Here is a 27,694-nt window from a genome sequence, read left to right as displayed (position 1 = left end):
AGGCGGCTCTGGACCAATCGCCACCGGGATCCCGCCGCAGCTGGAGCCGTGTCCCCGGCAGCGACCGAGCCTCAGGTACAGGGGGCCCTGGGGGCGGTGGGAGCGAGGGCAGGAGAGTGAGACCCCCCCCCTCCCCGTACCCCCCCCTCTGCTCTCCCCGTACCCCCCTCTCCCTGTACTCTCCCCGTACCCCCCCCTCTGCTCTCCCCGTACCCCCCTCTCCCTGTACTCTCCCCGTACCCCCCCTCTGCTCTCCCCACCCCCCCTCTCCCCGCACCCCCCCCCCCCGCCCCCTGCCCCCCGCCTGTTGTAGAGACGGAGCGGTCTGTTGCTGATCCTGTAACAGACAGCAGCCCCTCCCAGCTCTCGCTCTGTCTGTGTCTGTGTCTGTGTCTGGCCCGGGGTAGCCTCAGGGCTGGGGTTCACTCTGACCCTTGTCCCTGTCTCTGGGGCCCTCTCTCTCCCCCCACCCCCCCTTCTCCCCCCCCCCCCCTCCCCCTCTCTGTTTCTGCCCCCTGGCCTCAGGGCTGCAGCAGACTCCCACCAGGAATGAGGGTGGAAACGGGCAGCGCGTTCAGACACAGTCTGTTACTGTCAGAGCACAGCAATGGAACGGGTTAAAAGCCAGCGCCAGATCTCTGAGCATGTAACCTGATCTATTGTCAACAAACCATTTCAGAACAACAGGAGCTGGCTTCTCTGCTGCTCTCATTAAAACATTCTCACTTGTTCAGTTCAGGGGAGGTAGGTTTCCTGCTGCAGTAATTCTCAGATGTTCTTGACTGAATCGTTGTCTTTTTCTCAGCCCATGATGCAGTCTGAAGGAAGGCAGATGAATGGATCTCTGCAGGAGCTCTCCAATGGGATCGATGATAATGAGAGAAAATGGATTAGACCAGACCTACCGAGTAAATGCACCTGGCACCTGGGGATTGCTCAAACCCAGTCCCCCCACAATCACCAGAGTCTGTGAGTCACTTCCCCCTGTGTCTGTGTGTGTGTGTGTGTGTCCAGAGGGTTAATGACCTCTACACACAGTTGCTGAGCACTCTCCCTCACTTTGTCTCTGTATTTAGGAGTTTGGTCGGTCACCTCAATGCCAGTTCTGGATCTATTTAAATCAGGTTATTTTTAAGTGAAGTATTCTGATCGATGAGACTGTAATTTGTGTCAGAGTCTGATAGGTCCATGCCCCCCCCCCCCCACCCTCCAATCCCTCCTGATTGGCTCATTGCTGACTATCTTCATATGATTGGACCTGTAACACACACCCCCATGTGGCAGTGCTGTGGATTGGTCGAGCAGATTTGGGTGGCAGTGCCATGTTCCCCCACACCCCCCTTTCCACCCAGACATGGCCCATTGAGCCCCAGTAACAGAGGGCCTGATCCCAAGCACCACAATCATGGCCCATCCAGTACAAGGATAGCAGGCTCATCAAGTCTGTACGCTCAATAAAACCCGATGAGGCAAAACGGTGACGTGGAGTTAACACACTGAGGAACAGAGAGATTAATCATTCCGCAGGCCAGGCTGAGGAATGCCGGGGGAAATGAGAGCAGGAGGGGTTATTGTGCTAAATGCTGCGGTGTGATTGCTTGCTGTTTGTAATCTAGTTCCGTGTCTTCACAGGCCATCAACTCCTGACATCCTGCCCAATATTCTCAGCAAAATTGGCAACACCCCAATGGTTCGCCTGAACAAGGTCCCTCAAGCTCATGGGTTGAAGTGTGAGCTCTGTAAGTATCTGAGCAGGCAGCGAGCAGCTACTCCCCCACCCGAGGAGTGCGTGTTCACTTATGTGGCTTCTCTCTTCATGATAAATTGGGCACAGTCACACAGAAATTGCATTAAGACAAGTTGTGGAAGGCAAATGGAGTATTGGCTTTTATGGCAAGGAGATGGAGTATAAAAGTTGTATTAAATATTTCCAGATGTGGGTCATTCAGCCCATCAAAGCTGCTGTGCCATTTAATGTCATAGCTTATCTGAGCGTGGCCCTAACTTTGTCTAGTCTACCTCCTGCATCAACCAAGAATTTAATTCAGTCAGTGATCCAGTCTCACTGCTGTTTGGGAAGTGGATTCCACAGATCAACAGCTCTCTGAGAATACATTATATGTTGTCTCCATCTCAAATGTGAGATGCCTCATTTTTAAAGTGTGTCCCCTTATTCTCTCCAGTCCCTCTCCCACCAGGGAAACATTCTATCAATATCCATTCTGTCAAATCCCCTCCGGATCAGATATGCTTCAATAAAATCACCTCTCATTCAATTAATCTTCAGTCAATGCAGATAATCTCTTCATCCCAGCAATCAATCAAGTGAAAATTCTCTGAACCTCTTCCAACACACTTCTACCCTTCCTTAAACAATGAGACTAGTAATGTACACAGTGTTCCAGGTTAACATCCCATTCACATTTCCTGACACTCAGACTCTTCCTTCTGCAATGAACACCAAAATCCCAATTTATCTTCCTCATGAATAAAAGCAAATTACTGCGGATGCTGGAATCTGAAACCAAAAGAGAAATGCTGGAAAATCTCAGCAGGTCTGGAACCATCTGTAAAGGAGAGAAAAGAGCTGACGTTTGAGGTCTGACTGACTGTTTGTCAATCTGTTCAAAGTCTGTCCATTTAGCATGGTGATAGTGTCACACAACACAATGGAGGGTATTGTCAATGTGAAGGTGGGACTTTGTCTCCATGAGGACCATGTTATGGTTACTCTCCATGATACTGTCATGGACAGATGCAGCTGGCAAGTTGGTAAGGATGAGGTCAAGTATGTTTTTCCCTCTTCAACAACAAAAACAGAAATTGCTGGAAATTTCCACAGGGCAGTATCGGTGGGAAGGAAGAAGTGTTAAGATTTCAGATCTGGTGAAGAGTCACAGAAATGAGGAGAATGTGAAAACTCCTCACAGACAGTAGCCAAGAGTGGACTTGAACCAGTTCCTTGACACTGAGGCTAACCACTGAGCCATTTAAGTTTGTATCTGCCACCTGCTTCATTCTCTGCTGTGCCCTCTTCAGGTGCAGTTTAACTAACTCAGCTACCCAATTTAATCTCTCCCTCCCCACTGATACATAATCCAAGTGTGAGATCTCCAACTTGGAGCCTGTCAAACTTTCTTTAATTTCAAAGGTCCTCTCACTTCATGTCTGAATGTTAAATCAAAGGGAGTAAACTGAGTTGATTCATTTGGGGCATCTCTAATGGCAAACAATCTGAATGGATACCTTTATCCCAATCATTTGGGTAATCCTGACTGTATGCTCTTAACACGGTCTTCAGGGTCTGATGCCACCTTTCTAAAGCTCCCTGGGATTCAGGATGGTACGCACTGGATATGAAGTGCTGTATACCTAAGCTATCCATGACTTCCTTAAACAGCCTAGCAGTAAAGTTGGACCCTTGGTCTGACTGAATCTCTCTGGGTAACCCAAACCACATGAAGAAAGCTACTAAATCTCGACCACCCTTTTTTTGTTTTTGCCTTTAATATTCCATAATGGAATCGTCAGTCGGATTTCCGGAAGCATGTCCGTTATGGTTAGCAAGTACCAGTTCCCACTTTGTTTTAGGGAGGGGACCTACATTATCAATTATAACCCGTGTAAAAGGTTCTTTGAATGTAGGAATTGACAACAAAGGGGCTGGTTTTATTACCACCTGTGACTTAGCCACCATTTGGCATGTATGACACATGGTAAAAGTTAACCACATCCCAGGCCAATAGAAATGCTTTTGTACCTTGGCCTGGGTCTTTTGTACCCCGAGATGACCACCTACAGGTAGTTCATGTGTTACCTGTAACACCACCCGTCTGTGTGCTACCAGCAATATATCTACTATTGTCTTGTTTGCAATTGAGGTTTTTCTAATTGTACTGCACTTGTCTGTTTCTCTGACGTACCTACGTGCTTGACCATCTCCATTACAACTTCAGTTTTCCTTTTGAACCTGGTTCAACCCAGTTCTAACCTATGTCCTTCCTCAGTCTTTCTAAACTTTCTTGGCAAATTTGGGAAGCATCTTGAAACTTTAGAACCTCTTTAGCAATCTTAAGAGCCATTTCTCTCTCCCTTAATTTAACCAACCACAAGTGACTGAAATTAAAGCAATTGTCTCACCTACATTTTATTTAAAGGTCTCTGATGCTAATTAGCAAATGTTTAAATCAGTTGGGATCTTTTGTACCCCCAAATCTGTTCAAATGCATCCAAATCTCAGATTTTCTGTCTAAACCTGTCCAAATCTCTGACCCAGCTCCCAAACTGTTATGACACGGTGGTGAACCCCTTTCTTAATTAAATCAAACACCCAGAAAAGCTCACCTTGCCGTGTAATCTGTTAAAATGAGTGACCGGGAACTCTCAAATTCCACAATTTAAAGAAGATAATATTAATTTATTCTTTAACTCTAAAAGTGAAGAAAACTTAACTGCTTCCAAATCTTAACAATATGCTGTTCCAATAAGACACTTATTAAAATTACATAAACTTAACTTCAAACCACAGCCATTGTTGTCTTCAGCATCAGTCGTCTTCCGGCTGAAGATCTCCCTGAGCAACCATCTTTATTTTTACTGCGAATATCTTTCATATGAAAGGATACCTTTGATAGTGTTTCCTAATGTCTTGGGTCTCTTTCAATGGCAGTTGCTCTGTCTTCAATTTTCAAAATGCCTGCATTTTTATATCCCCAACATTGAATCATCCTGTTGGTTCGATGATGGCAGAATGATAAATTCAAACTTGAATGGGTTTTAGTATCCTGGGGCATAATTTTAATTTGGTTAAATTTTATTTGTCAAAACAGCAACCAACTGTGGTATCCACTTCTCAACCAAATGTTAACACATTTTCAGTTTTCCAGTACACTGAGACTGCTCATGTAAGCTCTGTGCGGAACAGCATTCACTCTCTCTCAAAAGTACAGTTCACACCTTCAACTTCATAACAAAGGGAATATAAGAAACTGATTCGAGGTGGTGTTTAGCTTTTGATCAACTAGAGTCATCTGGCATTGGCAGAAAGAGTGGAGGCTGCAAACAAATTAGGTGTGATCTTATTAAACGGCAGAGCAGATTGATGGGCTGAATGGTCACTTTCTACTCCAGAATATGTACCTGATACACAGCTGTCTCTCATAGAGGTTGCCTGAAATCTCTCTTGAACTCTGCCCTGAGGCCAGTTCCTCAGCCTCCCTGAAACTAGCTTAAGGACTCCATGTCAAATCCAGCCCTAACGTCCCATACCCTCCCTGAGTGCTGCGGGCCCATGTACAAGTCTCTAACCCCCAGGAATGCCAGGACCCCACACCCCATCTTCCTGAGAGTTTGCTCCTCCCTGTAGCTCAGACCTATACTGAGTGACTGGAAAGTGACCCTGGGGTGAACGTTGCTGACTTCATATTGGTTTGGTTTCAGTGGCAAAGTGTGAATTTTTCAACGCTGGGGGCAGCGTGAAGGATCGTATTGCCTTGAGGATGGTGGAAGAGGCAGAAAAGGCTGGAGATCTGAAACCTGGTGATACCATCATTGAGCCAACCTCTGGAAACACGGGTAGGTTGTTATCCAATAGTTATCCATTGACCGTTTTCCCCCAGTAAACAGTTGCTCATGAATAATGTATGTTCCTCACAGGAATTGGGCTGGCATTGGCTGCTGCTGTTAAAGGATATCGTTGCATTATTGTTCTTCCGGAGAAGATGAGCACAGAGAAGGTAAAAGCAAGTCAACCAGGGTGGGGAGTGGGTGGGAATGGGGAATACAGACCCATCCTTTACGAAATCATGGTATCACGGTCTTTGGAAGCAGACCATTTGGAACATAATAATTTTTAAAATTGGAATACCAAGGATGCTGGAAGCTGGAATAAAAATCAAGTCCATGTAGATTCTGTGACATGAGCAGACATTGGCTGAGTGGGATAGTCACTCGACTCATAACCCAGAGATCCAGGTCATGTTCTGGGGAGGGAGATTTGTTTTTTTTTAATTCACGTGGGAATGAGCTTTGCTTACTGCTTGTCTCTAGTTGCCATTGGGACGGTGGGAGTGAGCTGCCGTAGTCCACCTCCTCTGTTGACCGACAATGCCCTTAGGGAGGGAATTCCATGATTTTGACCCAGTGACAGTGAAGGAATGGTAACATTTCCAAGTTGGAATGGTGAGTGGCTTAGAAGGGAACTTGTATCTGCTTATCCTTCTAGATGGAAATGGTCATGGGTTTGGAAGGTGCTGTCTAAGGATCTTTGGTGAATTTCTGCAGTGCATCATGTACACACTGCTATTACTGAGTGCCAGTGGTGGAGGGAGTGGATGTTTATGGATGTGCTGCCAATCAAGTGGGTTGCTTTAACCTGGATGGTGTCAAGCTTCTTGTGTTGCTGGAGCTGCAGTCATCCAGGCAAGTGGGAGTGTTCCATCACACCCCTGCCTTGTGCCTCGGGGATGGTGGACAGGCTCTGGGGACTCTGGAGGAGAGTTGCTTGCTGCAACATTCCTCACCCCTGTCCTGTTCTTATAGAACATAGAACATAGAACATAGAAGGATACAGTGCAGTACAGGCCCTTCGGCCCTCGATGTTGCGCCGACCGAATCCTACCTAACCTATACTAGCCCAATAACTTCCAAATGCCTATCCAATGCCTGCTTAAATGACCATAAAGAAGGAGAGTTCACCACTGATACGGGCAGGGCATTCCATGAACTCACAACCCGCTGTGTGAAGAATCTACCCCTAACATCTGTCCTATACCTACCACCCCTTAATTTAAAGCTATGTCCCCTAGTAACACCTGACTCCATTAGCGGTAAAAGGTTCTTAGTATCTACCCTATCTAAACCCCTAATCATCTTATACACTTCTATCAGATCTCCCCTAAACCTTCTCTTCTCCAATGAGAACAGCCCCAAGTGCCTCAGCCTTTCCTCATAAGATTTTCCTACCATTCCAGGCAACATCCTGGTAAACCTCCTCTGCACTCGTTCTAAAGCTTCCACATCCTTCCTATAGTATGGCGACCAAAACTGCACACAATACTCCAGATGAGGCCGCACCAGAGTCTTATACAACTGCAACATGACCTCAGGACTCCGGAACTCAATTCCTCTGCCAATAAAGCCCAGTACACCATATGCCTTCCTCACAGCACTATTTACCTGGGTAGCAACTTTCAGAGATCTGTGTACATGGACACCAAGATCCCTCTGCTCATCCACACTACCAAGTAGCCTACCATTAGCCCAGTAATCCATCATCTTGTTATTCCTACCAAAGTGAACGACTTCGCACTTAGCTACATTGAATTCCATTTGCCACATTTCCGCCCAGCTCTGCAACTTATCTATATCCCGCTGTAACCTACCACTTCCTTCCTCACTATCCACAACTCCACCAACTTTTGTGTCATCCGCAAACTTGCTTACCCAGCTTTCAAGTCCTTCCTCTAGATCATTTATAAAGATAACAAAAAGCAATGGTCCCAAAACAGATCCTTGTGGTACACCGCTAGTAACTGCGCTCCAAGATGAACATAATCCATCAATTACTACCCTCTGTCTCCTTCCAGCCAGCCAATTCCTAATCCAAACCTCTAATGTATCCTCAATGCCATACCTCCGAAGTTTTAGCATAAGCCTACCATGGGGAACCTTATCGAACGCCTTACTAAAATCCATATACACAACATCTACTGCTTTACCCTCATCCACTTCCTTGGTCACCTTCTCAAAGAACTCAATAAGGTTTGTGAGGCACGACCTGCCCTTCACAAAACCATGCTGGCTATCCCTGATCACGTTATTCCTACCCAGATGTTCATAAATCTTATCCCTTACCATTCTCTCTAAGACTTTGCCCACCACTGAAGTCAGACTCACTGGCCTATAGTTGCTAGGGCTATCCCTACTCCCTTTCTTGAACAATGGGACCACATTCGCTATCCTCCAGTCCTCTGGTACTATTCCTGTTGACAACGACGACATAAAAATCCAGGCCAATGGCTCTGCTATCTCCTCCCTAGCTTCCCATAGGATCCTGGGGTAAATGCCATCAGGCCCAGGAGACTTATCTATATTCATCCTTTCCAATATTCCCAAAACCTCTTCCCTGCATATTTCCAGGGCATCCATTCTAATTATTTGTGATTCCATATTCACATCAGCAAGTGTCCTGTTCCTGAGTGAATACTGATGAAAAGTACTGATTTAATGTCTCTCCAATCTCCTCCGCCTCCACACACAACTTCCCACTACTATCCTTGACTGGACCGATACCTACCCTAGTCATCCTTTTATTCTTGACATACCTATAGAAAGCCTTTGGGTTTTCCCTAATCCTACCAGCTAAAGACTTTTCATGTCCCCTTCTCGCTTCTCTTAGCTCCCTCTTTAGCTCCTTCCTGGCTACCTTATAACACTCAATCGCCCCTACTGAACCTTCACGCCTCATCTTTACATATGCCGCCTTCTTCCCTTTCACAAGGGACTCCAATTCCTTACTAAACCACGGCTGCCTCACAAGGCCCTTTACACCATGCCTGACTGGTACATACCTATCGAGGACACGCAGTAGCTGCTCCTTGAACACTCCCCACATCTCATTAGTGTTCTTCTCTTGAAGCCTGTTTTTCCAATCCACACATCCTAAGTCATGCCTCACTGCATCATAATTTCCCTGCCCCCATCTATAGCTCTTGCCCTGCGGCACACGATTATCCCTCTCCATCACTAAAGTAAAAGTCACCGAGTTGTGGTCACTGTCCCCGAAGTGCTCACCTACCTCCAAGTCTAACACCTGGCCTGGTTCATTACCTAGAACCAAATCCAATATAGCCTCCCCTCTTGTTGGCCTGTCGACATATTGTGTCAGGAAACCCTCCTGCACACATTGTACAAACACCGACCCATCTAATGAACTCGAGCTATAGCTCTCCCAGTCAATATCTGGGAAGTTAAAGTCCCCCATAACAACCACCCTGCTACCTTCACTCTTTTCCTGAATCATCCTCGCAATATTATCCTCTACTTCTCTAGGACTATTAGGAGGCCTGTAGAAAACACCTAACAGGGTGACCTCACCTTTCCTATTTCTAACCTCAGCCCAAACTACCTCAGATGGCAAGTCCTCTTCCATCGTCCATTCCACTGCTGTGATACTGCCATCGTCCATTCCACTGCTGTGATACTGATTCTTGTAGCTACTATTTATATCACTAGTCCAGTTGAGTTTCTGGACAATAGTAATTCTTGGGATGTTGATAGTGGCAGATTCAGTGATTGGTAATGCTGTTGAATGTCAAGGAGTGGTGGTTAAATTGTCCTTTACTGGTGATGGTCATTGCTTCCATGAATGTTATATGTCAGCCCAAGCCTGGATATTATCCAGATCTTAGGCGAAAGTGAGGACTGCAGATGCTGGAGATCAGAGTCCAGATTACAGCAGGTCAAGCAGCATCCGAGGAGCAGGAAAATTGAGGTTTTGGGTAAAAACCCTTCCTCAGGAATGAGTCCATTCTCCAGATTACTTCAGTATCTGAGGAGTTATGAATGGTGCTGAACATTGTGCATGTTAGGCGAACATCCCCACTTCTAACCTTATGGAGGGAGGGTCGTTGAAGCAGCTGAAGATGGTTGGGCCTAGGATATTACCCTGAGGAGCTCCTGCAGAGATGTCCTGCCAGGGCAGATGGTTCAAATTTCCTTTTGAAGATTAATGTAAATTCCACTAACAAATCTGGAATATGAAGCTAGTCTTAATGGCAGTGACCACCAAAGTATTATCTGTAACATGGAGAAATCTGCGTTAATTTGGAAGAGTTGGTGCAGATTTCTGAAGGGAAAATAATGTTTAACCTGTTGAAGATTTTTTTGAGCCTGTTACCTGTTCAGTGAAGGTACCACTATTGATGTGGTGTACATGGATTTCTAGAAGACATTTGATACGGTGCCACACAATAGACTTAAGGAAAGTTATAGTCATGGTATGAGGGACATTGGCAACATGGATACAACCGAGAGGATGGCAGTGTCGAACTTTAAGAGGACCTTAAGTGAAGTGGCAAACAAATGGCAGATAAAGTTCAATGTAGAGAAGTGACAGATAGAACAGGTCTCTTTATACTATAGGGGAATATACAGGAACAGAAATACCATGTGTGTGCATATGGATGAGTAAAGATGGCAGGGTTAATAAACTGTATAGTACTGAAGAACTTGAGAGACACCCTTTAGATCTGAGCTAAAGGACGTGAATGCATTGGAGAGAGTGTGAATGGGGTTATAGAGTCATATAGCATGGAAACAAGCCCTTGGGTCCAAATATGCCAACCATGTTCACCAATTAAACTAGTGCCACTTGCCTTGGTTTGGCCAATATCCCTCCCATTCATGAACTTCCCCAAATGTCTTAAACGTTGTAATTGGAACTATATCCACCACTTTCTCTGGTAGCTCATTCTGTAAAAAGTGAGGTCTGCAGATGCTGGAGATCACAGCTGAAAATGTGTTGCTGGTTAAAGCACAGCAGGACAGGCAGCATCTCAGGATGAGGGAATTCGACGTTTCGAGCATAAGCCCTTCATCAGGAAGCCTTCATTCCTGATGAAGGGCTTATGCTCGAAACGTCGAATTCCCTCATCCTGAGATGCTGCCTAACCTGCTGTGTTTTAACCAGCAACACATTTTCAGCTGGTAGCTCATTCCACCATGAACCACTCTCAACATAAAAACGTTGCCCCTCAATCTTTCTCCTCTTGCCTTAAAAATATGCCCCCTAGTTTTGAAATCCCTACCCTACTGCCAGTCACCTTATCCATGCCCCTCATGATTTTACAAACCTCTATATAAGGTCACTCCTCAGCCTCTGACATTCCAGGGAAAACTAGCCCCAGCCCTATTTTTATAACTGAAACCCTCCAGTTGTGGCAACATTCTGGTCAATATTTTCTGAATCTTCTCCAGTTTAATATCCTTCCTATAGCAGGGTGATCAGAACTGCTCACAGTACTCCAGACAAGACCTCACCAACCTCCTGTGCAACCATAGTATGACATTCCAACTCCTGTATACAAAGGTCTGAGCAATAAAGGTGCCTGGGAAACTTTAGTTATAAGGAAAGATTAAAGAAGTTGGAAGTGTTTTCCTTGGAGGCTGAGAGGAGATTTGATTGGTGTTTTTAATGATTGAAGTATTCAATGCACGTTGGGCTTGGGGGAAGTTGCAGTTCCTGACTTCTGCTACATGGGGAAACAGCCTCTCAGCATCTACCCTACCAATACCCCTCCAAATTGGAACTGGGTTTCTCCCTGAGTAGCTGTCCCTCCTGGTTACCTTGCCTGTTGACTTTATTTTCTGAAGGTTGATGTGTTACGAGCTCTCGGAGCGGAGATTGTACGGACACCAACGAGTGCCAGCTTTGATTCACCAGAGTCTCATGTTGGTGTTGCCTGGAGACTGAAGAATGAAATCCCCAACTCTCACCTCCTGGATCAGGTGAGTCCAGGTGTCTTCTAGTTAATGGCTGGATTTCACCCCCACCCCCTCTCCCCATCCCCTCTCTGCCTGCCCAAATGGAGGGGAGGGGAGGGGGTGGGTGGGAAGTGGGGAGATGCCTCTTTGGGCAGTGGGAGCTGTTTATTGTTCAAAGCTGTGACACGTTTCTCTCTCGCCTGCAGTATCGGAATCCTGGAAACCCACTGATTCACTATGATCACACTGCGGAAGAGATCCTGAAGCAATGTGAAGGTATGAGATGATTGCAATTATGGGATAGCAGGGTTGTCATAATGCCTTCAGTATTGCACTTGCTGCTGTTTATTGGGAAGTTTTTGGATCAAGCCTAATTCTGTAACGAGAATGGGGACAATGAGATTGGGGGTGGGGGTGGGGGGGGGGAGGAAGAGGTGGTGGTAGATGATGTGGGAAGGGGAGTCCTGGGAATATCATGGGTAGGGAGTTGTGGGAGTAAGGGGGAGGTTTAAGACTTGGGGGAAAGGTCAATCCTGGCAGTTGGGGGGGGGGGGGGGGAGAGTAGAGTGTGGGGGGAATGGGAGTGAGGGCAGGATGACATGGGATTGGGAAGGGGACTCATTCTTTCTTTCCTCCTTTTTTTTCTTTTAGGAAAAGTGGACATGTTTGTGGCTGGAGCAGGAACTGGAGGAACAATCACTGGGATTGCCAGGAAACTGAAGGAGAAATGTCCAGGCTGCAAGGTACCTGGTCAGGGATCTGCAACATCAAAAGCCAGGACCAGGAGGAGGCCATTTAGCCCTTGGTGCTGTCCCACCATTCACCATGTTCCTGACTGAGCCTCTATGCTAGTGCTATATTTCTGTTTTCTCTCCATACCCTCGCTCCCTATGAAACCTAAACATTTATTTATCTCTTTCATGGATATAGTCAGTGATTTGACCTTCTCTGTTTTCTGTGGTAGAGAATTTCACAGGTTCACCAGCCTCTGAGTGAAGAAATCTATCTTCATCTCAGTCTGAAATGGTCTACCCTGTATCCTGAGGCTGTGTCCCCTGATCCTAGACTTCTTGGCCAGGGAAACCTATTCCCTGGATCAAGTCTGTCTAATCCTGTTAGAATTTTATACATTTCAGTCAGACTCCCTCTTGTCCTTCTAACCTCTGGGTCTGCTGGGCCTGTATTCACTAATCTCTCCTCGACAATCCGAACCATTCCTGGTATCAGCCGGGTGAACCTCTGTTGCACTCCGCCTATTCCAATTATATCCTCTCTTCGATAAAGAGATCAAAAATGCACACAACGCTCCAGGTGTGATCTCACCAAGGCCTTGTACAACTGCAGTAAGACATTCCTCATTGTCCATCATTACAAGATGTTGTGTTCACAATGTGTCATTGGTAGATTAGATAAGATTAGGTTACTTAGTGTGGAAACAGGCCCTTTGGCCCAAGTCCACACTGACCCGCCGAAGCGCAACCCACCCAGACCCATTACCCTAGGTTTTACCCATCGTCTAACACTACGGGCAATTTAGCATGGCCAATTCACCTAACCCTGCACATTTTTTGGCCTGTGTGAGGAAACCGGAGCACTCGAAGGTAGTATCCCTGCCTCTGGGCTAGAGGGTTCGAGTTTCATCTGCTCCAGAGCTGTAACATGTCTGTACAGATTAAATAAAAATATCCTAACATCTGCCTTCCTAATCTCTTGCATCACCTGCCTTTTTCACTGACTGACTGATGTACAAGGACACCCAAATCCATTTGCACATTCACATTTCCCAACATATCACCACTTCAATGACATTCCTTTTTTAACACACAAAGGTATATAACTTCCCACATGTTCATGTTATACTGCACCTGCTGTGTGTTAATCCATGCACTTGTCTAAATCTTGAAGCATCCTTGTATCCTCCTTACAACGCTCAATCTCATTCACTCGGTCATCAGCAAGTTTGGAAATATTGGTTTTGGTTTCCTCATCCAAGTCATTTATATATAGTGGATAGCCTGGCTTCAAATATGGGCCCATGTGGCACACCAGTAGGCACTGCCTCTCACCTGAAAATTAATGTGTTTATTCACACCTTCTGTCGATGAGCCAATTCTCAGTCCATTCAACTACGTTCTCCCTATACCCACTGAGTTCTTACCAAAGATCATATCCAAAGTTGTCTTGAGATCTAAATACACCATGACTGCTGGTTTTCCCTTATCTACCTCGTAGTTACATCCTCAAAACATTCCAATAATAGAATCGTAGAGTCATGCAGCATGGAAACAGACTCTTCAGTCCATACCAACATAATCCCAAACTAAACTAGCCCCACCTGCCTGCTCCTGGCTCATATCCCTCCAAACCTTTCATATTCATGTCCTTATTCAAATGTCTCTTAAACATTTGTAATTGTGCCCACATGCCCATCCCACATAGATCCCACATAGATCTGTATTTCAAAAACAAAATGCCCCTCATTTATTCTCTTAAATCTTCTCTCTCATGAGTTAAGGGTGATTTTGTTTTTTATAAATCCCTGCTAGTATTGTCCAACCCTGTTAACGCTTTCCAAATAGGAGTATGGATCACATAGAGGCAAAAGGTTTTTAGTTTTAAAAAGGCATTGTCAGCATAGCCTTGGTGGAACAGCCTGTGCTGTTCTGTTATCACATCTTTTGTAAATACACGTGTTTTTCCCACTGCTGATAGGAGGCTAACTGTGTGTAACACTGTGTACTCTTCCTCCCTTTAAGTCAGGTTAGATTTCTCACCCTACAGTCTGGAAGAACTGTTCCAGACTCTACAGAATTTTTCAAAAATGACCAGCGTATCTGAATTCCAAGGTCACTTCCTTTAGTATGGTGGGATGTAGATTTGCTCACTGGGAGTTTGTCAGCCTTTAACCCTGTTAATTTCCCCAGCATTGAGAGCTTCCTAATATTGATTGCCCCCGTTCCCTCTCTCAACTTTTGACACTAACATTTCTGGCAGGTTTTGTAATTCCGACATGTCCTTTAATTGTGAACTATTGCCTATCAACTATCAATACCTTCAGGAAACCTATTTATTCAGGGGATTTGTTGGCTTTTTTGTTTAATCGATTGGGATATTTGTTACATCCCATCTCACACTGTCTCTCAAAGAATTATTACCTACCTACCTGCCTGAGAATGGATGCTGGCTTCATCACAATTGAGTACTGCTCAGCTATTTAAGGTGATTAAAAGTCCACCATGTTGCTGTGGGTCTAGAGTCACACGCAGGCCAGACCAGGTAAGGATGACAGATCTCCTTCCCGAAAGTGCTTGGGTGAACCAGACGGACTTGTTTTTTTACAATGACTTGTGATTAGTCGTCATTGTCGCCTGTTACTGAGGCCAATTATGTTGTCCAGATTTATTTAGCCATGTTGATTTCTGAATTTGTTTAGCGTGGACCTGAGGACTATTACTTCATTGCACTGTAAGGATATTGTGCCTGGGGGAGTTGTTTTCATTGACTCTAACTCTGGGCCTTGTGCTCCTGACTTGCTGACTTTAGATTATTGGAGTTGATCCAGAAGGTTCCATCCTGGCAGAACCTGAACATCTCAATCAAACCGACGTCAGCACATACGAAGTGGAGGGTATTGGCTACGATTTCATCCCGACAGTTCTGGATCAATCAGTGAGTTATCATTTGTTCTGTCCAGTCTTACCCAGGAACTCGGCCTCATCTGGACTTTCTCCTATCATTTGGTGGTCTTCCTCCAGACGAGTGCTTGGTGTCCTAGGGCTGGTCTTATTACTTTGCTTCCTCAGTGGTCTGGTCCTTGGTACTGACTGTTGTCAATCTCCACAGGTTGTGGATAAATGGTACAAGAGCAATGACAAAAAATCCTTTCAAATTGCTCGTCAGCTGATCAGAGAGGAGGGGCTGCTGTGTGGTAAGAAATTGGGGGTTTGTGAGGTAGAGGTGTGGGCAGGGATCAGGATGGGGGGCTGGAATACCATTGGGACCTCTCGTGTGACTGTAGGAAGAATTCCTGAGGAGGTATTGAGCTGAGTAGAGAGTGGTAATGTGGGGTTAGTGAAGAGGCGTGGGATCCTGGGCAGTGATTGGGTTGGAGCACCACGACAAGAGCCTGGATCTGAGATGCCAGCCTGTATTCCAGGTGGAAGTTCGGGGAGTGCTGTCTCTGTTGCTCTGGAAGCTGCAAAGGAGCTTGAGGAAGGTCAGCGCTGTGTGGTCATCCTCCCGGATTCAATCCGCAACTACATGTAAGTCCCAGCCTTCACGTGACCCTCTCCCTCACCCCCAACCAACCTCAACATCCGGCAACGCTGTCCCCACCCCAACCACAGTCAGTCCGCCTACTCACCCTTCCCTTCGCTTCCTCACTCTCCCTTTTCACCAAAACTGTGGGTATGGGGAGGATGATGGAGTGGGTGGATGGATGGATGATGGAGTGGGTGGGTGTGGAGAAGTGAGGGAAAAGCTGCTTTCGCTGACTGATATCATTCTGTTTCCAGGACCAAGTTTCTCAGTGATGACTGGATGACACGGAAAGGATTCCAAGTGAAACCACCAACCTACTACAAGAAACCCTGGTAAGAGAACTCCCAGCAAACCCTCATTGGGGGACAGGGGTCCCCTACACACACTGACCCCACCTCTCTGGGGAGGTCAGGAGGGTCCCCCGCGCACACTGATCCCCCTCTCTGGGGTACAGGGGGTCCCCCATGCATGTTGCCCCCCCCCCCCCCACTATCTGGGGGGCAGGGGGTTCCCCCGCGCACGCTGACCCGTGTCGGGGTTGAGGATGATGTAAAGTTTGTCCCTCTTCTTAGGTGGTGGACATGTCATGTTGAGCAACTTAATATCCCGCCTCCACTCACTGTGCTGTCGTCATTTTCCTGTCAGAGGACCATTGAGATTCTTCGCAAAGAAGGTTATGATCAGGCTCCTGTTCTCGGTGATCGGGGGTAAGTGTTCAAGGGGCCACTGTTTGTTTATCCCAAAAGGGTTCCATTGCCCCACTCTCTCCATGTTTCATTGTCTTCCTACAATTGTAATGTGTTTCATGTCGTATCATTAAATGATGTAGTTATTCAGTTCCTCCTAGTGTTTAATAACTGCCATGTGTGAAACAGGATGTCTGTCTCTGTTTGTGTTGTTGTGACATTGCCTGGCCAACTGGATTGGGTTGTTCCTCTTTGTTAAAACTAACTCTAACTGTTATAACCTTGGATAGGTCTGGACTGCACCCTCTGAGTGCAGTGGGCCTGGTCCCACAGTGTGCTCCATCAGCCCTGAGATAATGGACTAGAGAGTTTGTCTCTTGTAATCTTTCACATCTCACTACAGGAGTGCACTGAAAATCTCACATTGCTTTCCTGCAGCTCCAGTTCATCGACAAATCCAGATTTCAAACAGAAACACAAACCGGCCATTTGGCCCTTCTAACCTGCTCCACTATTCATCCTGATCGCCCCAATTGCCTGTTACCGGTTTTCACTTGATATCCTTTTAATTCTTTTAGCCCCAACTCTGATATCAACTCCTTTGAAATCATTCCGTGTTTTGATCTCAACCACTTCCTGTGGCAATGAATCCCACAGGCTCCCCACTCTGTGTGAAGAATTTGTCCTGAGCTCAGTCCTAAACTGCCTGCCCTATAACTATAGAGTTTGACACTGGAACGTCCTTTCTGCATCTACCCTGTCTAGTCCTGTCCGAACTTTACAGGTTTCTGAGATTTCACAACAGCTACCCCCGTCTCCCCCACCCCCAATTCTCTGACCTCCAGTAAATACATTCCACACTCCTGACACCTCAGTCTCTCCATCCCTGGTAAATCTTTGCTGAACTCCCTCCATAGCTAGAACATCCATCCTCGGGTAAGATCAAAACTACAGGTATAGTCTCACCAAGGCTCTATACAATTGCAACAAGACATCCCTGCTCCTGTACTCTAACCTTCTTGCTAGGAAGACCAACATACTATTTCCCTGCCTGTATGACCTGCCTCAGTGACTGGTGTACATGGAGTACACATTCATCTCTCTACTTTGTAGCCATGATCTGCCTTCCTGTTCCCAAAGTCAAGGCCCTCGTACTGCATCTGCCATTCACTTTCCCACACATTCCGCCTGTCCAGTCATTGCTTGTTCAAACTGCTGTAAAGACGTCCGGTTACATGCTTTTCAGAATGTGTTGTAATCAGATTTTAAAAAACCAGTTTTGACAACTTGTTCCCTCATTTCAGGACACTGTTTGAAGAGACACTGCCTTTCCACATTAGACGCACCCTGTTGTCTTTGCACAGACTGAGGGCCAGTTCCTCCCGAGGCTGTCTTGGGGTTGATTGGTTATCCTCCTTCCAAGCTCTCCCACACCATCAGGTCACTTCTTTCCTCCTCTGCTTCCCTCATGTCCATCCTGATTGCTCATCCCAAACACTGCAGCCAGCAGCAAGTATTGGTCATGCATCAACTCCAGACCCTGTCAACTTGCATGGACACATTCTTGGATCACAGCCACAGGCTTTCTGCCAATAGCAAACCCAGCATAAACCAGTAGCTGGAGCTGCTGCTCAGACAAACATGCAGGCAGTGATTGCATGTGACCTACCGTATTTGGCACTCTTCTCTGCCAGGAGATGCTAATACACTTAATGGTAAGGTCCTAGAGAATGTTGCTGAACAAAGAGACCTTGGAGTGCAGGTTCATAGCTCCTTGAAAGTGGATTCACAGGTAGATAGGATAGTGAAGAAGGAGTTTGGTATGCTTTCCTTTATTGGTCAGAGTACTGAGTACAGGAGTTGGGAGGTCATGATGCGGCTGTACAGGACATTGCTTAGGCCACTGTTGGAATATTGTGTGCAATTCTGGTCTCCTTCCTATCGGAAAGATGTTGTGAAACTTGAAAGGGTTCAGAAAACATTTACAAGGATGTTGCCAGAGTTGGAGGATTTGAGTTACAAGGAGAGGCTGAACAGGCTGCGTCTGTTTTCCCTGGAGCATCAGAGGCTGAGGGGTGACCTTTTATAGAAGTTTACAAAATTATCAGGGCCATGGATAGGATAAATAGACAAAGTCTTTTCCCTGGGGTCAGGGAGTCCAGAACTAGAGGGCATAGGTTTAGGGTGAGAGGGGAAAGATATAAAAGAGACCTAAGGGGCAACCTTTTCACGCAGAGGATGGTACGTGTATGGAATGAGCTGCCAGAGGATGTGGTGGAGGCTGGTACAATTGCAACATTTTAAGAGGCATTTGGATGTGTATATGAATAGGAAGAGTTTGGAGGGATATGGGCTGGTTGCTGGCAGGTGGGACTAGATTGGGTTGGGATATTGGTCGGCATGGACAGGTTGGACCGAAGGGTCTGTTTTCCATGCTGTACATCTCTATGACTATGTTCACCAGAGGCAGCACAAGGGGTTTACCCTCTCTTCTCCGTTGTTCCCATTGTGCTCTCCCCTTGTGGGAGAGTCTAGGACCAGGAGGTGTAGTCTCTGATTGAATAGGAATCAAGTTAACGCAGATGTGAAGGAATTCCTCAAAGGATTGTCTTTGGAACTCCTTACTATGGAGAGCTGTCGGGGCAGTGTCCTTGTGTATATTGAATAATGTAGAGAGTTTGTTGATTAGTTGGGGCATCAAGGGTTACAGGAAAATGGATGTGAGGAATGTCCAATCAGCTGTGTCCCTACTGAATGGGGAAACAAGCGAAACAGACTGCTCCTGTTCTGATTTCTTATGGTCTTCTAGTTGCTTCCATGTTGAACTGTTTGTCGGTGATTCAGTCATCTTTCTGATCTATTCTCACTTTCCCTGTTTGTGATATTGAACATCTCGAGTTTTGGCTTCATTGTGAGCAGGGTGGGTGTTGCCTGGGTCACTGCTGCTTCCTGCTACCAGCTGGTTTGCTGTTGTTCCATGGAGGGTTGTGTCTCGTTAATCCTGGTGCTGTGAACCAATCACCGGTGTCTCGAGCCTCAATGCTGACAGAGGATGGAGTCTACATCTTAGTCTCTATATCTTTGGTCTTTCTGATGCTATCACTTCAACTCCTCTCAGATCTAGGATTTTTTTTTAATATAAAAGTTACCAACCTGAATATTCTGTCTGGGAAGTCTGTCCAACACCATCTACACCTGTCTCGCAACGACAACATAGTTCAATCCAGCCCCTGTGTCTCAAAGGAAAATGCTGGAGAAATGCAGTAGATCTTGAGGCCTTTGTAGAGAGAGAACCTGAGTCAATGTTTCGAGTGACATATGGCCTTTCATCAGAACTGATGAGGTCTCGATTCTGGTGACGAGCCCTTAAGGCTGAAACATCATTTCCATTCCTCATTCCCATCTCAAAAACCTGCAATGCCCTTGTGTCCCTTTTCAGAACATACACTGCTTTACAGTGTGGAAGCAGGCCATTTGACTCTTTTAAGGCCGCATTGACCTTAAGAGCATCCCACCCAGAACACTCCCCATCCCTGTAAACTTGCATTTCCCATGGCTATTGTACCTAGCCTGCACCCCACCACTCGCACCTTTTCGACATTAAATTGTAAATCATCCTTGCCACCTCTGGTATGTCCCTGAATTCTTCAGGGCTTCTGTTTGAGCTGGAGGAAGGTGGATGGCACTTTGAGGTGGGGGTGGGGGAGGGTGGGTGCCTTTGTGGAAGGGTGCGTGGTGGTGTGGGGAGAGTGGAATGTGTTGGGACTGGGGTCAGTGGCTGGGACATGCTGCCAGATACTGTGAATGTTCTTGTGTGATTTCAGGGTGCTTCTGGGAGTGGTGTCTCTGAAACAGATGCTCAGCTCCATCATGGCTGCAAAGGTTAAACTAATGGACCCAGTCACTCGCGTTCTCTGCAAGCAGTTTGGGAAGGTAACGTTCTCCACTGAGTAGATACAGGGGCTTGGGGTCTCTGTTAGAATCTCACAGCGATACTACCCCAAGACAAGGTGATCCATGAATGTGATCCACTGGTGTCACTGCCATCGATCTTACCCCAGTGCCCTGTTTGTTTATCCAGTTCTCCTCCAGTTTGTGGTTGAACCTATCACCATCGCCCTGGGAACTGAGGCAGTGAATTCCAGATCCTCATACCTCACCATGTCTCTGTAAAAGAGAAATGTTTCCTCCTGTTACCTCTGGTTCCTCTGCCATTTGTCACTAACCTTCCAGCAACAGAAAACAGTTTCTCCTGGTTCACTCTATCAAAACCCTTCCTTACGTTGAACACACTGATTTTAAATTTCCTCATCTCCTCTGTTCTGATGAGAACGGTCCCAACATCTCCAGTCTCTCCGTGGCCCTGCTGCCATTGTTTGTGCAACCTCGTCAAGATGTGAACGTTCTTCCTAAATGTTGCTAAGAATTAGACCGGATACAGCAGCCGTGGTCATGGTTTTTAAAAAATTTAACATACCTTTTTGATTTTGTGCTGTACATTTTTTTTTATATATGATGCTGGATGGGATTTATTAGCGACTCATTGAGCCTGTCCTGAGCTTCAATGGTTTATGCTCCCAGATGTCGTCCTCCCCTTTCTGTCCACCCTCCCTCCTCTTGTTTGTTTCTCTCTCTCTCTGCCACTCTTTCACAATTATACTTTTTAAAAAAATAATTTTCTCACTTCCTATTCGAGTGAGTCACCCTATTTCCCTTGTGTTCCTGTCTATTTTCACCAGTCAATATTCTCCTCAACTCTGTTACTCTCCTCATTGTTTGCTATGTTTCCGAGTTTTGTGTCATCATTATGGGTGGTTCTTTGTTATCAGGTGGCCACCTTTCAAGATCTGGTGCTGGACATGCTGAACAGCCAGACCGCTCTTCCCATCGGTAGGAATGATCCGGAGGGTGGGGTGGGCATTATTTACTGGGGCACGAGTGGGGATGTGGTCAGGACAGCACGAGGTTAGACAGTAAATTTCCTGCCATTCTGCCCCATCAAACACTCCCAGGACAAGGACAACACTGGGTTAGATACAGAGGAAAGCTCCATACGCACTGTCCCCATCAAACACTCCCAGGACAGGGAGAGTGTGGGGTTAGATACAGAGTAAAGCTCTCTCCCCACCCTCTGCATTGTCCCCATCAAAGACTGCTTGGTTGATGACATGGTTTGTTGTGGGGTTAAAATGGAAGGCGATGTCATTTTATTTAACCTCTCCTGACTGAAATAGAACATGGAGGTAACTGAAACTGAGGGCTTCAGGCTCTGGTCTTTTGTATTGTGGCCTCTGAGGTGTATGTTTATTGAAGAGTGAAGAGTCAGCAGGCTATTGAGCCTCATGTCTGTCAGTGTGGTTTGTTAGTGTCATTTGTGGATTATCCTGTCCTCCTGGGGAAGTTGATTTGGACTGTCTGATTCTCCAGATATTCATGATTATCTGATTGTAATTTTGTGTTTAGGTTGAGAAGAATGATGATCTGGGGAAGCTGTCCTCTATCCTGGAGACGGGTGCATTTGCTCTGATCATGAATGAGCAGGACCAGTGTAAGTAATTTCAGTCAAACATCTTCAAAGTACAGACATTGCCCAGAGTCCTCGTGATTAACCTCCATCACAGTTTGCTGCTCAACATTAGAATTGAATCTCAAACAATTATCCTCCATGTTAAATTTCCATATAATTTAGTGGTGACAGGGTGGCACATTGATGTGTCAGTGCTGGGGACCCAGGTTTGATTTTCCTAGCTTTGGACAAGTCTGTGTGGAGTTTGCACACTCTCTCCCTGTGCCTGCGTGGGTTTCCTCCAGTGCTCCAGTTTCCTCCCACCGTCCAGAAATGTGCAGGTTCGGTGGATTGGCCATGGGAACTGTGGAGTTACAGCAATAGGATGGAATGCTCTTCAGAGGGTTGGTGCAGGCTTGATGGGCCGAATGGCCACATTCCAGACTGTAGAGATTCTATGAAGTGAAAATTAGCCCCTGCCGAGTGACATTTAATGATTTCTTTTCAGGCTGTGTCAGACAAGGAAAGCAGAATGTTATTTAAATGAAGAATTCCATGGTAGAGCTGGGTCGGTGTGTTCTAGTAAATAAATCACAGTAGTTTAGATGGCAAATACAAACATAGGGGTGATAGATTTAGGACAGATATCAGGGGTACTTTCTTTACTCCATTGTAGGAGTATGGAATGGTCTGCTTGCAACAACAGGAGACTCGCTGATTTTTAAGGGCATTGGACATAAATGTGGATAATAATGGAATTAATTTCACAGGTCAGCACACCAAGGGCTGAACGGCCTGTACTGTGCTGTAATTAGATTTGATTCCCTACAGTATGGAAACAGGCCCTTTGGCCTAACAAGTCCACACTGACCCTCTGAAGAGTAACACACCCAGACCCACTCCCCTACCCTGTATTTGCCCCTCACTAATGCACCTATCACTACGGGCAATTTAGCATGACCAATTTACCTGACCTGCACATTTTTGGACTATGGGAGGAAACCGGAGCACCCAGAGGAAACTCATGCAGGCACTGGGACAATGTGCAAACTCCACACACAGTCACCTGAGGTGGGAATTGAACCCAGGTCACTGGTGCTGTGAGGCAGCAGTGCTAACCACTGAGCCACTATGTTGCCCTGTGTTCTATACGAAATGGCCCCTGGACCCTGCTCCATCATTCCAATAAGATCGTGGCTTATTTGTCATTTTTAAGTTCCAGATTCCTGTCTACTCCCAATAACCTCGACATCCTTGGCAAACACCACTTTTATTTTAATGAATTGAAATAACGTAGGTGCTGGAAATCTGAAGTAAAAGCAAACATCATCTCTAGTGACAGAAACAGTTAATGTTTTGAGTCTGGTATGGCTTCTTCAGGAGCATAATACTGAACTGAATGTTAACGTTTATCTCAACAGATGCTACCAGACCTGCTGAGTTTCTCCAGAACTTCCATTTCTAAGAATCTCTCCACCTCCATTTTGACATAGAGCAGCACGAACAAATTCACTGAATAAGTCAGACTGTTCTGAAGTCACTCTACCCTCAGAAAAGTTTTCTCCTCATCTGTCCCAAGAGGGTAATTCCTAAAGTAACCCCCCCCAACTTGCCCCTCTAGTTCTGGACTGACCATCCACTTTGTCAAGACCATTCAGGATGTTATTGACTTCAATCAAGTCATTGCTAACTATTCTGAACTCCAGTGGAAACCAATCAGTCTGTCTAACTTATGTCATAAGACAACCCACTTATTCCAGATGTCAGTCAAGTTAGCCACCTATGAACCACTTCCAATGTATTTACATCCTTCAAAGTAATGAGACTATCCCAGCACCTAATGTTTAATAGACAATAGGTGCAGGAGTAGGCCATTCTGCCCTGCCATTCACTACTATCATGGCTGATCATCCTCAATCAGTATCCTGTTCCTGCCTTATCCCCATAATCCTTGATCCCACTATCCTTAACAGCTCTATTTAACACTGTTGTGGTTCTGCTCGCCGAGCTGGAAGTTTTTGCTGCAAACGTTTCGTTCCCTGGCTAGGTATCTCTAGTAGCCATACACTCAGACAACCAGCAACATGAATTTGACTGGGAAAACACCACTATCATAGGACAAGCCAGACAGAGAACAGCCAGAGAATTCCTAGAAGCATGGCATTCATCCCCGAACTCCATCAACAGACACATTGACCTGGACACCATATACAAACCACTACAGCTGAAACTGACACCCGGAAACGGCAAGAACATCCATCAACAGACGCATCGACCTGGACCCCACATACAAATCACTGCAGCTGAAACTGACACCCGGAAGCGGCAAGAACAAACCAATATAAATACCGGAAGAAACATCAAAGCAGCGCTTCACACGAGGCTCCAACAGCACTGATGATGTTCCCTAGCCAGGGAACGAAACGTTTGCAGCAAAAACTTCCAGCTCGGCGAGCAGAACCACAACAACGGATACCCGAGCTACAAATCTTCAATCAGATTCTATTTAACACTTTCTTGGACATTGGTAAGATACAATGTCCTTCTCTGCTTTAGCATCTTCAAAATGAACAACTTTATATGTTCCTACATTATACTCCATCTGGCAGATTTGTCTCCATGTCTCTTTAATGGCTATCAAATCCTACTTATTGATAGCAAGACTAATTGACATGAATTTTGAGTATTCTAATAGTCTTGTTTTATTTTAAAACATCAGTCAGTACTATCTAGTGTTGATTGTTGGTGTATTCAAAGAAGCTACATTCAACTAACTTCTGGGGTGAAGGGTGCTGCCTTTTAAATATTCAGCAAGTTAGCTCAGGCCTCTGAGTTAAGAAGAATGAGGTGATCTGATTGAATGTGTCACATTCTGAGGGGGCTTGACAGGCTGTGGACTGAGGATGTTTCTCTTTACATTCTAGAGGTGGGGGGTGGGTAGTAAAGTTTGTAAAAACAAGGAGTCTCACATTTGAGATAAAAGAATACAGGAAATTTATGCTGAGGGTTACTAATGTTTGGAATTCTCAGAACAGTGGGGTATGTGTCATTACTTAATTTTGAGCTGTTTTTGTCAGTCGAGTTCAGGCTTTTTGAAGCAGTGGAGTTAAAGCTATAATCTGGTTGTTTTATCGAAAAAGCAGGTTCAAGGAGCTTAATAGCCAACTCTTGTATTTATTGCTTATGGATACACAGCGGATATTTGGGGGAATAAAACCGGCATTGGCCATTCCAGGGCCTAACTTCCATGCAAAGCCTATCTCCAAATGCCATTTTTCTTCATGATCCGTCTGTTTCCAGGCCCCACTAATAGTATTACCCGGCTGCTCCTTTCCCTCTGTCCTCATTAACAGTCTGTCCCTGTTTTTTGCTTCCAGCTGAAGTGGATGGTATTCACTGTAAGAAACCAGTCGTACTTGGTGTTGTGACCACAATTGATCTACTCTGCTTCATCAGTCAGAAGGAGATGGCTTTGAAATGAAGGGCAGTCTTCCATTCAGCAGACTTTGGTACATTGTCTGGTGTGGAGCAGAAGGTTCCTTTTCTCATTTAGCTGGTCTAGGCTCTGTTACACTACACTCAGTACTACAAACTAAATACAGTAATGAACTATGCTTTATTCCCAGCAGTCCTCAAAAGGCTGCCTACACCTTGGAATTCCAAAATGTTTTTTTTCAATTTTAAGAGTACCTCAAATCATAGGCCATTTGGCCTGAAACATTAACTTTCCTGCTCCTCGGTTGCTGTCTGACCTGGTGCTTTTCCAGCTCCACGTCCATTGATTCTGATTTGCTATCTCCAGATTGTACAGCTATTTATGTTTCATTTAAATGTACCTCAATTGATGATTATTCCTCTGTTTAATGAAGTGTCCCCTGGAGTTTATTGTCCTCTATCCACTCCGTTTCCAGTGAATGATCATGAGTCTGTATTATCACTGGATTGACTTTTTTTTCTATTCCTAGGTTAAGCTGCGATTTAATAAATGAATATATTTCAGATGTTCCTTTCAATGAATCAGTTTTTACTTTTGAGTAGCGGGGCGGGGGGGAAGCATTAACCAGAAGTTCAACATGATAAAGACAATGGTTACATGGGCAAATGAGAGATGAGAGGCTAGGAACACCAGTGCGTAACTCATCTCCTGACTCACCATAAGCCTGTCCACCATATAGAAGGCACAAGTCAGGAGTGTAATGGAATACTCACCATTTGCCTGGATAAATGCAACCCTCAACTCTCGAGATGAATGACACCATCCAGACCAAAGCAGCATATTTGATTGGCATCACTACCCCCCCACCCCCCATGCACATTCCCTCCACCACCAATACTCAGGAGCAGCAGGATGCACAGCAAACATTCACCAAAGCTCCTCAGATAGCACCTTACAAACCCACAACCATTTCCATCTCGAAGGACAAAGGCAGCAGATACATGGGAACACTACGGCTTCCAAGTTCTCCTCGCCAAGCTGACTTGGAAATATGTCATTCCTTCAGTGTCACTGGTTCAAAATCCTGTAAGTCCCTCCCTCAGGGCATCATGGATCTACCTACTGCAAACAGACTGCAGCAGTTCACTACCACCTACTGAAGGGTAAATAGGAAAGGAACTGAATGCTGGTCGATACAGGAATGACCACATCGCCTAAATCAATTTTTAAAATGCACAGGTTAGAGTGTCTAAAACTTCTGAATTATCCACAACTTTAAGAAGAAATGTTTCGTATACCTTCCTTAATTGATGCTCAACCAGCAGTTCCCAGATTAGGAAGGTATGTATTATCAGTTTATAGAATCACAGAATCCCTACAGTGCAAATAGAGCTTGTTTGGCCCATCAAACCTGCACTGACTCACCAAACAGCATCCCACCCAATTACATCACACTGAAGCTAAAGCTGAAAGTGCTATTGTGTTAAAAAATTAATTCTGATGAGTTGATGCAAATCTCACCAAGGATCTGAAACAGGCAAGATTGCTCATGTTGAAAATGTGTTGCTAGAAAAGCGCAGCAGGTCAGGCAGCATCCAAGGAACAGGAGATTCGACGTTTCGGGCATAAGCCTTTCTTCAGCCTGAAGAAGGGCTTATGCCCGAAATGTCGAATTTCCTGTTCTTTGGATGCTGCCTGACCCTGCTGTGCTTTTCCAGCAACACATTTTCAGCTCTGATACTCCAGCATCTGCAGACCTCACTTTCTCCTTGAAGATTGCTCATGTTGTAAAACAATATTGAGGAAGCATATGAGGCTCCTGTGGCAGGTCATGTCAGAATATGTAAAATATCAGAACTGATCACTGACATTTCTCCCAGCCTGGTTCTCAGAGGGACACAGTGAAGTTTTGTACAATGTGCCATAAACGCATAAAAGTAGATAAACTCCCAGGATCTGATCAGGTGTACCCTCGAACTCTGTGAGAAGCTAGGGAAATGATTGCTGGGCCTCTTGCTGAGATATTTGTATCATCGATAGTCACAGGTGAGGTGCCGGAAGACTGGAGCTTGGCAAACGTGGCACAACTGTTTAAGAAGGTAAGGACAAGCCTTTGACCAGTGAGCCTGATGTCAGTGGAAGGCAAGTTGTTGGAGGGAACCCTGAGGGACAGGATTTACATGTATTTGGAAAGGCAAGGACTAATTAGGGATAGTCAGCTGGGGAAATCAGATCTGACAAACTTAAAGATGGAGTTTTTAGAAGAAGTAACAAAGAGGATTGATGAGGGCAGAGCAGTAGATATGATCTATATCGATTTCA

General features: G+C 45.6%; 1 protein-coding gene across 1 annotated transcript; it reads left to right on the top strand.

Annotated features, from left to right (window-relative positions):
• Positions 1-25,935, top strand: cbsa (cystathionine beta-synthase a). The gene is made up of 16 exons (XM_060833888.1): positions 1-75; positions 806-969; positions 1,633-1,739; positions 5,440-5,574; positions 5,656-5,735; positions 11,374-11,508; positions 11,691-11,760; positions 12,136-12,227; positions 15,028-15,153; positions 15,328-15,412; positions 15,641-15,746; positions 15,999-16,076; positions 16,317-16,451; positions 20,255-20,363; positions 21,894-21,978; positions 25,314-25,935. Exons 2-16 carry the CDS (start codon positions 809-811, stop codon positions 25,415-25,417), a joined length of 1,608 nt encoding a protein of 535 aa, XP_060689871.1. The 5' UTR covers positions 1-75; positions 806-808; the 3' UTR covers positions 25,418-25,935.
• Positions 25,936-27,694: the final 1,759 nt, after the last annotated feature.

Source organism: Hemiscyllium ocellatum, chromosome 12 (genome assembly GCF_020745735.1).
Source record: "Hemiscyllium ocellatum isolate sHemOce1 chromosome 12, sHemOce1.pat.X.cur, whole genome shotgun sequence".
In the NCBI taxonomy this organism is placed as follows: Eukaryota; Metazoa; Chordata; class Chondrichthyes; order Orectolobiformes; family Hemiscylliidae; genus Hemiscyllium; species Hemiscyllium ocellatum.
Note: the sequence above shows the minus strand (reverse complement) of the source record. Positions and strands in the feature narration are given on the sequence as shown.

Bases quoted from the DNA above. Each gene is read 5' to 3' on its own strand.
- cbsa (XM_060833888.1), top strand. From the start codon at position 809: ATGATGCAGTCTGAAGGAAGGCAGATGAATGGATCTCTGCAGGAGCTC. The intron at 15,747-15,998 runs GTAAGTCCCAGC...TTCTGTTTCCAG, and splicing joins GATTCAATCCGCAACTACAT to GACCAAGTTTCTCAGTGATG. The intron at 16,452-20,254 runs GTAAGTGTTCAA...GTGTGATTTCAG, and splicing joins CCTGTTCTCGGTGATCGGGG to GGTGCTTCTGGGAGTGGTGT.